The sequence below is a fragment of the Numenius arquata genome, chromosome 6 (genome assembly GCF_964106895.1).
Source record: "Numenius arquata chromosome 6, bNumArq3.hap1.1, whole genome shotgun sequence".
Lineage (NCBI taxonomy): Eukaryota > Metazoa > Chordata > Aves > Charadriiformes > Scolopacidae > Numenius > Numenius arquata.
This window is the reverse complement of record NC_133581.1, coordinates 13,132,749-13,145,806: the sequence shown is the minus strand read 5'-3', so window position 1 is coordinate 13,145,806 and position 13,058 is coordinate 13,132,749. Positions and strand designations below refer to the sequence as shown.

The 13,058-nt window shown below is 37.2% G+C and overlaps 1 protein-coding gene across 2 annotated transcripts; it reads left to right on the top strand.

Annotated features, from left to right (window-relative positions):
- Positions 1–1,548: 1,548 nt before the first annotated feature.
- On the top strand, positions 1,549–9,228 carry GAL (galanin and GMAP prepropeptide). 2 transcript variants are annotated; one of them, XM_074149727.1, is made up of 6 exons: positions 1,549–1,706; positions 1,899–1,979; positions 2,664–2,718; positions 4,165–4,251; positions 6,510–6,587; positions 8,936–9,228. In XM_074149727.1, the coding sequence occupies exons 2-6, from the start codon at positions 1,899–1,901 to the stop codon at positions 8,986–8,988; spliced, it is 354 nt and encodes a 117-aa protein (XP_074005828.1). In that variant the 5' UTR covers positions 1,549–1,706; the 3' UTR covers positions 8,989–9,228. The 2 variants fall into 2 exon arrangements, with proteins under 2 accessions (XP_074005828.1, XP_074005827.1); XM_074149726.1 differs by lacking the exon at positions 1,549–1,706 and adding an exon at positions 3,691–3,762 and having other exon boundaries at positions 8,936–9,222.
- The last annotated feature ends 3,830 nt before the right edge of the window (positions 9,229–13,058 follow it).

Sequence of the window (13,058 nt, the reverse complement as noted above, 5' to 3'; positions counted from 1 at the left end):
AGAAAACATTTTGTGTCATGGAGAAGCTTCAAGTTTCAAAAATTACTTTTGGGGAGTTAACAGTTGAAAGCAAGGAAATTTCAGCCAGAAGTACATTTTTCATAAGGTAAAGGAAAACAACACTTTGCAAAAATTATATTGCTATTTTCCAGATGTATCTAGTCTGAACTGTGAGGATCATGCAATGGCTGATAGAACATCCTCAGCAAATTATAAAATACATAAAATGAAATCTGCAAAGTTGAGCTTCCCATTTATGTACATTAGTATTTAAGTCTTGCATAAAATGAACTTTATTCAAGCACTTTTAGATCAGAGATCCAATGACACGGCTAGACTACTATAGCCCTACCGCTCCTGACAAAAAAGGGTAGGAAACAGAACTACAAGACACAGCTTCTGCTTCTAGCCTGGATTAGGAACATTATGCTATGCTGAAGTAGGAAAACGGTTTGCTTTTACACTGGTGAACGACAGGTGTATTGCATTGTTCAATAGCTGTCTCGGCTCCACATTCAAGTTCACCTTCACACTGTGTAAAAATTTGCAGAGAATCTTAAGCAGCTTCAGAAAAAGGGTCTGGAAGTGTAACTCATTCTGTGCAGCATCTGTGACGCTTTTCTTGCTGAAAGATGAATTTGAGGGACTTGCGGTGAATAAACGCATCATCTGTTACAGAGAAAGTACAATCTGGGGGGAAAAAAAGGAAACTAACATTGGAATTTCTGCCCTGCAATTCAATTTGGCACATCCTGATGCCAGCTGTAACCACAACTAAGATAAGCAAACTGGTGAAACCTAACTGGCTGTAAATTAACAGTCTAATCACTGGGGAGAGCTACATCCGTAGTCTTTCACGTATAACCTTAAAAAAAAAAGAAAAAAAGAAGAGAAAAAAAGAAAAAAAAGAAGTGGTATCTTGGATACAAAGCAGCGAGAAAGTACAATAAAAGAGTTTAACTGAGCTCTTTTTGCTCTGATGCTAAGGCAAAAGGCATGAGTCAAAGGGCTTTTAAGGGACCGCAGGTGGCCTGAACCGCAGGGAGCTCCAGGGACCGCAAGCGGAGCAGGAAAGTGTGAAGTTCTCAGTATTCCCAAACGCAAAGCCCAGACGCCGTGAATCTTGTTAGCCGGCATCGCACGCAGACGCTTGTGTTCAGCTCTGCTTCCGTACCAGAATCTCTGAAAAGTGATCTGTATTCACTTTACTCCTTCTCGTTCCCCACCACCAGCCGAGCCCCTGTGAGGCTGCGGTGGGTGACAGTCGCAGGCCAGGCTGCCCAGACCAGGGCTCCTCTCGCTGCTCACCAGCCCGCCCGAGGCCGCCGTAATCAGAGGTAATTGCCCGGGCTGTTATCTCCCCGCAGCCTGCGCCGATGCTTCCAAATACCTCTAATTGAATTGCTGTAATTTTTGCCCTTCCTAATGCGGTGGGTTGGCGAGGGAGCAACGATCCAGGGGAGGCAGAGGAGAGCGGGGTGGGCGGCTCTCGGCCCCCGCCTCCCCCCTCCAGCCGGGCGCCCCTCCTGCGCGGCCGCGCTGCAGCCCATAAAGAGCGGCGGGAAGGGGGGGTGGGCGAGCAGATCCGCGCACCGTGGCCATGCGGTGAGCGCCCGCCGGGAGGACTGTAGCCGTGGGACAAGCCGCCCCGCCGCCGCCACCGGGTGAAACCCTGCGAGGGAGAGGCTGTCGCGCCGCGGCTCAAGGTACTCCCCCCTTCGGCCTCTCTCCCAGTGGGAATTTGGGTGCCAAACTGGTAGCAGCAGCCACTCTGCCCCATGGAAAGAAGTTTCACCCCCGCTTCCGACCCACGCACGGCGGGGATGGCCTGGGGGTGTCCGTAACTGGAAGGCAAAGGAATAACTCAGAGAGTTTACCCTAGTGTGGTTTCTTTCCAGATGCAGAGGTGCACTGGTTTCCTGTTTCTGTCTTTAATCCTTTGTGCCACCCTGTCAGAAACATTTGGACTGGTTTTCTCAGTAAGTACTAATTTCACTGTGGGTGATCCTATCCATTGGGCAGCACCCATGTCTCAGCTGGCAAGTAAACCTTGCAGTGATACGTGTTTAGGTATAGGGGTTGGACAAGATGCAGCACTCAAAAACATTTTGGGCAGTAAACGGGTTTTTAATTAAGAATTTGGGGCTTTTGAATGCTAGCTCCCCTGTAACAAATAATGTGACTAGCAGGGAAAAAAAAGACTGTCTAGTTTATAAAGTAAAATTGAATGGTTGTCCTATGGACTCGGAGAAGTGGTGTACGTGTGGGCTGCTTTTTCTAAGAAAGAGGCATGTAAATCCAAATAATTAAAAGAGAGCATTGCTGTTTGTTAAGATGATTATCAGGTGGCAGTATAAACTTGGAGTACAAAGGTAAAGTTCCTGCCTCGAAAGTGCGATTTGCAGTTCCACTTGTATGATGTGAAATCTTTGCACCACATGGATGTTAATAACAAAACTATGGAGTTAGATGGGCTTGGAGCGAGAGTTCAACATTAATATCTGCTTCAATGGTATTGGCTTTTTTTTTTTTTACAGTATTTCTTGATTTTTAAGCCTTCAGAAGACAGAACAGCTGTTTGCTTTGTCTTCACGAAGAACTGTGTAGTTCTTTTACTGTGAAGTAATTTGTGCAATTAACATACTTGCATTTTTTTCTTTAAGGCAAAAGAAAAAAGGGGCTGGACTTTGAATAGTGCTGGTTACCTACTCGGGCCTCGTAAGTCAAGCGCCTTTTTTTTTTTTTTGTATTGTTTCAAAATACAGAAGATTTTTTTCTTGTAAACCAGTTTGCTGTAGTGTGCTACTCAGTTTTCTGATGCATACAGTAATTTTGTCGAAAGCTGCAAGGCTGAAGGAACTCATTTGGGAAAATACTTGCTTAGGTATTCGTTACATGCCTGTTACAGAATTGAGTTGTCTTAGACAATAACTGTTCTTTCCTAAAGCGGAGTTGTGTATGGCTTTATATACAGGAGCACATCTGGTTGTTCCTATTGCATCTGAACTGTATTTTTCATATGATAAATACTTCCCCTCTCCCCCCCCGGACGCGTTAAAAAAAATCTTATACCATCTTAGATGTCAAGGGAAGAATGACAAAATGTGACATTTTGGCAATTCTCAATGTATTTCAGATTTCACCTTTAAATCTATTTGAAAATGGGTTCACTACCTGGCTTTATTTTACTTTTTTTTTTTTCCAATTAAAGCAAAACAAATTAAAACAATAAGATGCAAACTCATGACTGTAAATATTAATGGTTAAAATATTTAATGTACAAGGTGTTTAAAACACAGGAACACATTGGTCTGCAAAGATGGAGCACCACGAATGTAGATTATAAGAAAAGTGAAATGCAATGCTAAGCTGTATTAAATATCTGTCTTTTTACCATTATTTCTTGATATAAGAACACTCATTACCAATGTTTCTGTATTTTCAGTCTCTGTAATACATGACAAATACTACAGATCCTTACTATGACTCTCTTAATTCTTTAAGTAACTTTAAGAGTACCTTAAGAAAATAAATTAATGCATCTTAAATGTATTAACTGGTTCTGTAAATGTCTGGAAGTATATTGCCCCGAAGCAGATCTATCCAGATTGAAAAGATACCGTGGGGAAATGTACTTGTCAAAGTGCCATTTATCTAAGACTGGATAATAGGAATCATCCTTTGTTGCAGGTCGTATTGATCAGCTTTTACTGATAAAGGAAATGCCCATTGCAAGGGGGAGAGAAGAGGCACCAGGGGCATGTAAGATAGTTTACATGAATAACCTTCAAAAACTATCTGCAGTTTTCTTTTAAGCAAGCTCATTGGCAACATTCTCTAAAAACAGAGGAAAGAGTAGCAAAAACGACGTTCCAAATTACATGTGAATATACAAACTTATATTTTCTTTAAAACTTTCTCTGAATTAAGTAAAAGTTTCAGCAAGTATGTAGTACAGGACTGGGTCTCTAAATTACGTAAATCATAAGCACAATTTCAGAAGAAAGGTTATTTTATTTAGTGACATATTAATTGCTTCTTTGTCATTTTGTACATCAAAAGTGCCCATCATGATCTTTTCTTTGAAATCCATGAAAAGCAAACAATATAGTAAAGGTTGTTGCTAAGTCAATTAACTCCTCTGATTTTTAATTTATTTATCAGATGCAGTAGATAACCACAGATCTTTTAATGACAAACATGGTTTTGCTGGTAAACGTGAAATACAGCCTGATGAGGATATTAAAACAGGTAATGACATTCTAAAAGCCAGTATTGTTGAGTTGGTTTTTATGTTTAGTATTTTATTTACTGTTATTGAGTTAACTGACTACCTAGATACAAGACTACTCCTGCACTTAACAAAAATCCTAATAAACATATAAAAGGAAGAAAAATTTAAGTTTGTCCATTCACTGTGCTCTTTGGTCATAGCTTAAAACATCTTGGTGCCTAGGGAACAGCACCATGATTATGCTGCTTTTAAAGCATAATAGATAATATTACCTTGAACAGACCAAGTTGGGTTTTTTTCATATGTTCTAATAATTATTTGAAGTGTCATCTTAGACACTCAAGCCTTAATGTTTTTGCAGCAAAGAAGTGAGCCCATAAAGGAATCTGTCAATAGGGAAAGCTATAGAAACTGGCAAATATATATAAAAAATAATTTTTTTTTTTTTTTTAATTCTGATATACCAGAGCTGAAACTAGACCTCAGAACTGTATGGCACTCTGTAATTAACAACAACAAAAAAGAAATCCATGTTAAGTCTCACAATGTGCCCTATATTTAAGCAAAATAGATTATCTTCATTAAAAGATTGAGAACCTGATCAAAACTGAAATCAAGTCAACAGAATTTAGTAAATGGCAGTGAAAGGATGCAGCCTTGTTCTGGATTCATCATCCAAAGCCAGGCACCTACAATATATGTCTAGACTCCCTTTATGAAGAGAAGCTGTCACTTCCAGGATTTATTTTGAACATTTACTTCAGGGTAACATCTAGAAATTTCTAGAAAAAACCTGTGTCTTTCTCCTGAAGAGAAACTAAATCTGCTGCAGACATCTAAAGTGAGCTGGGATGACTCTCATCTTCAGACTGTCAAAGAGTGATCTGTTCCTAGCCATAACCAAAAAAAAGCAGTACTTGAGTGCTATTGCATTTATCACTGCACTAATGGGGGAAGACAAAGTCTCAGCCCCAGAGCTCTGGAAGGCTATTTTAAATCCACCCAGCACAAAGCAAATGTAGCTAAGACTAAGTTCATAAATAAAGGAAATGTGCTTAATTACAATTTCATGGACATAATTACTGTGTAACTAGAAGAGTAACACTAATACATTTCTCTGTTTTTACAGTCTCAGAATGACTGCCAGTTTAGTCTTGTGTGTGTGGTGGTTTTTGGTTTTGTGGGGTTTTTTGGTGTGGGCTTGTTTCTATTGCTGTCGACTGGTTTGGGTTTTTCTTTCTTTTTAAGAAAAAAAACCCACAAAACGAAACCCACAGGGAGAACCTACTTCCTCAAAGTGGGGTAAAAATATTTTGCTGGTCAGAAGAAATGTGAAAGGGAGGCATTTGTAATCTTACAATGCAGCTCACGTTGGAACGTGTTGCCCTTTGTGGGTATACTACCAGCTCCTTTACAGAACTACGATCTTTAAGACTATGGAACTCTTTTGTCAGGTACTGCTCCATCTCCACAATTACAAGTAAACCCAATGAAACTTGTCTGGATGGGACCTGAAAATTATATATCTGCCTCTGTTATGAATGTCATTGTAGATGCTCTTCTCTCATCAAAAGTTTTCTTTGGAGTTGAAGTTTATTACAGAGTTCCTATTCAAAGGAGATTTGAATATCGAAAATGGATAAGGTAGTCAGAATTCTTATTTTAATTGAAAACGAAGGATTTTTTTTTTTAGTTAAATTCCGCTGAATATTTACAGAAGTGTCTTAAAATGGCAAGATAGATAAAAGAGGACTGTATTGTCTTAGATACATCTGCAAAAACATACCTTTCTGAGCTTTTAGTAAAGTCCCAGGCCTGGATTTGGGACTACAAATCACTTATATATCACTTGCGTGGCTTCTTGGGAATGAAGCCCAACTACATGAAGAGCCCTTAACTGCATTGCAAAGCTGATGAATTTGCTAAATTTATCTTTCCATTCAATCTTAAACTAGTGGACACAAAGGAGAGAGCTGAGAACAGATAACTCTCTTCCACAACAGAACTCATAAGGCCTAAAAGATCATGACCATTAAGGTGTCAAAGCAGCTCCTACGCAGCAGCAGCATACAAAGCTGGACAATTTTGATTCTGAAAATCAGTTAACTACCTTAAAGTGGCTTTAATCTTCCATGTAATGAAGTTTTCTGTTAAGGATTTTAAGGAAAAATAGATTTCAGATAGCTTTTTTTAGAGTACTCATAATCCTAGCCACAATGTCACATACAACAGATCATTATACCATGTTAACATTAAGTAACAACTTGTTTTATAGGGAATCTTGGAAGACCACTGGCTGATGAAAACATTGTGCGTACAGTACTTGAATTTTTGACTTACTTGCATCTTAAAGGTTAGTGAATAGCTTCTTAATCTTGCACACTTTCTGGGGTGAGATTTGCTGAGAAGATAGTCCTGTCCTTGAATGTACAAGTCTGCTACAGACTTGAGTGTGCAAGACTTTGAACAGCATCTCTGGCAGAGGGGAGGAACTGTCAATTCCATTTTAGTGTGCTTAGGAATAAGCCAAACTGCATGTCAATAAATATCCAACATAGCAGGGTCTAATACCATTTGATTATTCTGGGCACTGTGAAAATAATAACAGCTACTAGTAAAATTGTGTGGACCCAGCTCTTAGAGCTGAAAACAAACTAAATACAGGCTGATTACATAGGAGTTAGTATAAAACAAATCACTAACAAACTAAATAAGACCTCAGTTTAATGCTAAGAACAGTTGGTTGAAATTCTGAAGCACTTCTTAGTGACAGAAGAAATACATCTCCCTTTCTGCATTTATTCTACAATAAAGTCACATCATAAAATTGCAAATCCGCTAAGCCGAATGTTGGCAAGCAGCTCAAAACACTGCTAGTAAAAACTCTGTGGAGTCTCAAAATTGTGACAAGAATTGTAAAACTGAGCTTACAGCTGATTCTGGAAGAATGGGAACTTTATTTTAGCATTAGGTGAAGAAGAAATCTGGCTGTTTCTGAGCTTTCACTACTTTTTTTAAAAAACACACCACAACTCTGAGCTTTTAATAGCCTCTTCAGCCCCTCTAAAACTGGCTACAAAATGCTTGAAAATATAATATATACTTGTGAAGTAAACAACCAGAAGGAAAAAAGTTATTTTTACTGCAAATGTTCGAGGAATTCTGTCTCAAAGCAGACAATTAAATCTCTAACTTCTATATTCTTACCTCTGTATACAGCAAATTATAAGCAATTTTGTGGCAAGTGTATGCTGCAGAATAGTAACAAAGAACTGTGTGTTACATTTGTATTTTAATTTCATTATTAGAAGAGACTTTCAAGAGATCTGTTCATTTTACTGCATATCTGGGAAACAAAATTCTGAACCTCTGACATAATTTTCTAAATGATTTGCATCCACCCAAGCAAAATAATTCTTACTACTGAAAATATCAACCTAGTGTTTATTGAAACTTTGCGTTTGAAACAAAAACTCTTTATGGCTAGTACTAAGATCCTGAGATAATTCAAATAGATAAAGTAAATTATTAGCCTGTATATTTACTGTGGACAAAGTAGTAGCCTGTTTGTTGTGCCATTGTGAGAAAGGAGGAGCCCTAAACACTCCTTTACCCTGCTATGTGAGCGTAGGAAGTAAAACCAATAACTGGACACAACAGAAAGGGAATGAAACATATTGAGCTCAAGCATGGATTCTCTCTGATGAGTAGGCTGAGCTGCTAAATTGGGTAATAAAATGCATCTCATAGAAATATAAATTGCTTTTTCCCTGGGACAAATGAGCAAAAAAGGCTGTATTGTAACTCTAAGTAACAATTCCTTGTTTAGGATAGTGATGACAAACAGCTGTTTTTATTCAGAAAAGTTGCTCTTATTATTGTCCTCATTAAAAAAGGAATCTCCAGATCATATAAAATGGGTTTTCCTAGAGATAATTCTTGTATTCCTAGATTTCAAAAGACACAGAAAGTTATCATGCTATCCCATAACAATACTTATTGGCAAGAACTAGTACAAACCCTTACACAAAATCAGAACTGTAGGTTTAGGAGGTGAAAAACATACCTTATTATGGTAGAGATGCTTTAACATTTTTGCTCAAATGGCACCTCCCTACATTAAAAATATTGGTTTATATATGTTCCTTTGAACATACATAAAACTTGAAGGGGTGAGGAGAAACTCCCACTCATGGAATTTGGATTCAGGGAATGATTATTCAGATTAGACATACATTTTGATCTGTAAGATAAAGTGTATATTTTAACTGCTAAGAAGTATCTTGGCGATAACTAAAAGCGGCCTTCAGCTCTTTCTCTTGAAAATTGCTCCCTCCAGCTTTAAAGGTTTCCCATATAGAGCAGGCTCTAGGATGGCAGCCATAATTGGGTAATATTAAAACTTTTGAGATGCTGGGATCTAGCAATATCAATTGACATAGTAAAATTGATATAATTTCATTGTCATTCTGTCACTGTTTCCAAAAAGGTGAAATTAGAGCAGGAAGACATTCAAAAGATAAAACAATAGTTTATGAATTAAAACATTAAAAGTTGAAGGATTTGACTCTTATAGTTGAGAAAAGAAAAATATAAAAGTGTATACTACGAAAACTGGATTTCGTTATTTCATTGCTAAGATTAATATGCATTAAATGTGTTAATTCTCTCTTTTTCCTTTTTTTCCTCCCCTTTTTGCAGAGGTGGGAGCACTTGACAAACTACCTTCACCAGAGGAAACTAACCAGCCTTGAAGCAGAATGCATTCTTATTCTGTTGTAGCGTAGATCTAGATTGAAATCTAAACAAAAGATCCAAATGAGCTGAAGATGAGAAGTATTGTTTGCATTAATCTGACAAATGGTAAACAGCTTTCTGCCTTCTGGGTTTGTTTGTTTGGGTTTTTTGTTTGCCTTTTTTTTTTTTTTTTTCCCCTTCTGTGATGTTTTAGTGTAAAATTTTGCCTTGGTAAATTTTTTCTGTAGGTAAATGATAAAATAAAAATAAAGAGCAACTACATTGTTTCGTTTTCAAATTAAATACATACACCCACACAATACGTCATTTACACAGCCCAGGTTAAATGGTGAGATTACTCTGCACCTATACTATTCAAAATCACATTAAAAAACCTATAAATACTACATACTGGGTACTTCAGCTAACTGAGAAAAAGAACAGTGACTTCAAACTGCTGCCGTACAGAGTCTTCTTAGGGCACAGATCTGTTTTCTATGCTTAATGGAAGCCCTACTTCCTGTTCATATTTTCCTAGACATGAAATAAACTGATGTTCATTTTAAATTTCGTATTATTCACTTGTAATACACCAGCCCACTGACAGAAGCATACCTTCATGCCCTACAAATTTGACTGTTCTGTACAGGTAATAGGTTGACACAAATCCTATGTATAGGCTTCCTATTTCTATGCTGTCAAGAATATTGTATTCTGTAATGAAGAAACACCAAGATTAAAAAAAATATTTTATGAGATGCTTTATTCCAAATCCAGCAAAGCACTTGAGCGCATATTTAGTCCCTATGAAAGTGCTTGGTGTACTGGGCCTTGACTGCTAGGGCCACGCACAACACACACCAAGAATGAGGAAAGGTTAGAGAGGATACAGGGTCTTAGAAAGGTTTTTCACATTCAGGTGACTTTCACTCTGCATAGTGCAATGAAATACCGTCCTTTCAAGGTGCTGCTGTGCACAGAGGGCACAAACTGACAGAAATTTTGCAGATCGTGATTACATATTCTGCTTTTCACTTCTAGCGTAGCAGAATATGTTCTAGATGCTAAGACACCAGTGTTTAATCCGAACCCACACGGTTATCTTGCCTTGTCAATTAGCCTGTGCTTTTCCTCTGATAATCACTTAGCTTCTGATCTAATGTCTGAAGTTCACTTTCCAAAGTGTACAAAGTACGCTTTTTATCAGCTCCAACAAGCTTTTGAGCAAACCTTTCAGACAATGTTTTACTGTTTGGCTTTTTTTTAAGAGTAATAAAAAGTATGCACTGCTAGTATACATGCTGATAGTTCATTATTTGGTAAACTTATGGGTTTCCAAAAATGTGAAAAAAGAATAGAGTGAAATTTAACTTCTGTACATTAGTATAGTTCAGTAATTCCAAACTCTCATTTCTACTCGTAATGTCCACATTTGTCATCATAAACTTGAAGCAGAGCTCACTAAAATCAAAAGGCATTTTTTTCATTGACTTTGTTGGACTTTTGTTCATTGACTGCTAAGAAGCAGTATCCATTTGCTGAACTCGATAAAAAGCCTCTTTCTATGGCAAGGCAGTTCAATCTATGATCAAATAAAAAGAACATAATCTTAGCACTGAATTTCGTTTCTTTTGAAATAGAATAAGGAATTGAGTTTAAAATGAGAAAACAGTTATTACTTAAATCAAATTAGCATGCTGTCTGCTCATTAAAGTTGGAATGGTCTTGTTACACTGTTTATTTGAAATTCTGAAATTTGAGATTATTTGAAATACTGAAAAATTCGTGGGATCAAGTTCCTTGGAAGATTTACATCACTGTCTAAGCAGGGAAGCCTGCAGGTTCTTACTCATTATGCTGCACTGCTATATGCATATATTATAATTAAACACACAGGATCATTATAATCTAATTACCAAAAGCAACCCACATGGTTTCACTTAATAATTACCGCATTCAAACACATACTGGTAATACTCCAAAATACAGAGGGAGGTAAAATTTTCAGACTGATTCTTCACCCTCTACAGCTCTTGTCTTTCAAAAAACAATAAAGGGGCATTCTTCCAGATCAATTTCAGTAACATTATTCTATTAACATTCTTATTTTATTTAAAGCATATCTTACATCACTCCATCTCAGACCTAAATTCTGCAAATATTTGGAATGACATATCCATAGTCGAACTCTCAGAAAAACACCTGATAAAAGATGGCCTCTAAATCACAATTTGAAAGCAATTAGTTTCAACAGGACAAAGAGACAATAAAAAGGTGTGACAAGTTTCAGAAGAAACTAAAAAAAAAAAATCCCTAATAATTTCCTCCTTATTTCATTTATTTGCTCATTTGCATACATTGTATCCCACTTTTATGTAGGATTAGATCAAACACATCTGCACTAGAGACAAAAGCCAAAGACTAAAAAAATGAGTAAAACTTTGTTGTAATGTTTGCCAGTGATATGAAATTACCCAGCATGCAAATTTAGCTCTGACAATGAACAGAAGGCTTTCATGATGTTGAATGACTGGACAATAAAATGGCAGATGAAATTAAATGCTGATGCAAGCAAAGTAATATGCACAGAGAAAAACAACTCTAATTTTACATGCACATAATGATGGTCTAAATTATCTCCAGAAAAATAGCTTAGATTCATTGTACACAGTCCTCTCAAAAATGTCATTCTAAACCTCAATAGCAATTATAAAGGAAAATGGAATGTCAGGAATTATAATGAAAATAGCCAAAACCAAACCAGAAAACATCATTATGTGACCATTCCCAACTTTGACACCAGCTGCAGTTCTGGTCAGCTCGTTGCAAAAAAAAAGTGCTGTAGAACCGGAAAAGCTGTAGAGAAAATTGACGAATATCTTCAGCAACGGGGAACAACTTTTATACACAGAGAGACTAAGGAGACTGTGACTTCCGCTTGAGAAAGACACTAGTAAGGAAAGAAATGACAGAATCTTAAATGTCATGGTAAAAATGCTTAGTGACTTCACTTCTTGTAACCCAGGATTTAATGATTACCTGATAAAATATCAAGTAACATTTTTAAAACCTCACTCCCAGAACAAGAGTCCCTTTCCATACATCTCATGATGAAACTGTGACACAGACAGGCACCGGACATTGTGGAGGCCGTAGGTTCTGAAAGGAAACGATTGTATTCACGGAAGGAAAGAACTTCAAGGTCCAAATGAAATCACTACCTCACAAAGTCTAAGTAAATTGTTTCTTAGAACAAATTATGGATATGTGCACAGAGGGATTAATTAAAAAGGGTTTCTTCATCTGCAGAGCATCTGATGCCAGTTTACAAAAGAACCTTGGAAATTACACATTTTTGGCTAGAAATTCTGCAGGAATTAATACTATCTATAACCAAAAAGGTATCATTTTATACCTGACAGTGCTTCACCTTCAGGTAGCCTCACTAAGACTTGTTTAAATGCAGATCAGTTCAGCATAAAAGAGGGAATTTCTGGTGGCACAGTTGACATAAACCAGTCTATTCGGATGAGGAAGTCATTAGGCAGCTGACAGGATACATGTATTTTCCCACCTGTCTACTTATGTAAAGGTCAGGCTGCAAAATTAGCATAGAAAAATTAGATAGGACTCAGAATACCGAGGACATTTGAGGGGGATTGATACCAGGGTTGACATAATTCTCCTTTCAAGTTTAATGTTACCACAGTTAAAACCAAACTGCAGCCCTTTTTGCCTGACGAGTGCACTAACTTCCTAAGATAACGGGGAAGATGTTAGAAGGTGTTAGTTTACAAAAGATTCCATCGATTTTTCAGCTGTTCTTTTGCCTTTCAAACAAGATGAGAAGATATGATATGAGATAGTATGTGAAGCAACATATTAATAACTCACAGAAAAAATGATGAAAGTGTTTTCACATTATTTCAGAATATGTGATACAAAAAAGCAACAAGTTAGAAATGGACACCAGGAAATAAGTTACAAGGATATAAATTACCTCAGGAGCTTTCTAAGACAGACAGGAGGACTAAACGAAAGTTTAGAGATGAGTGTTATTAGCAGAACAAGTGATTTTTCACCAATT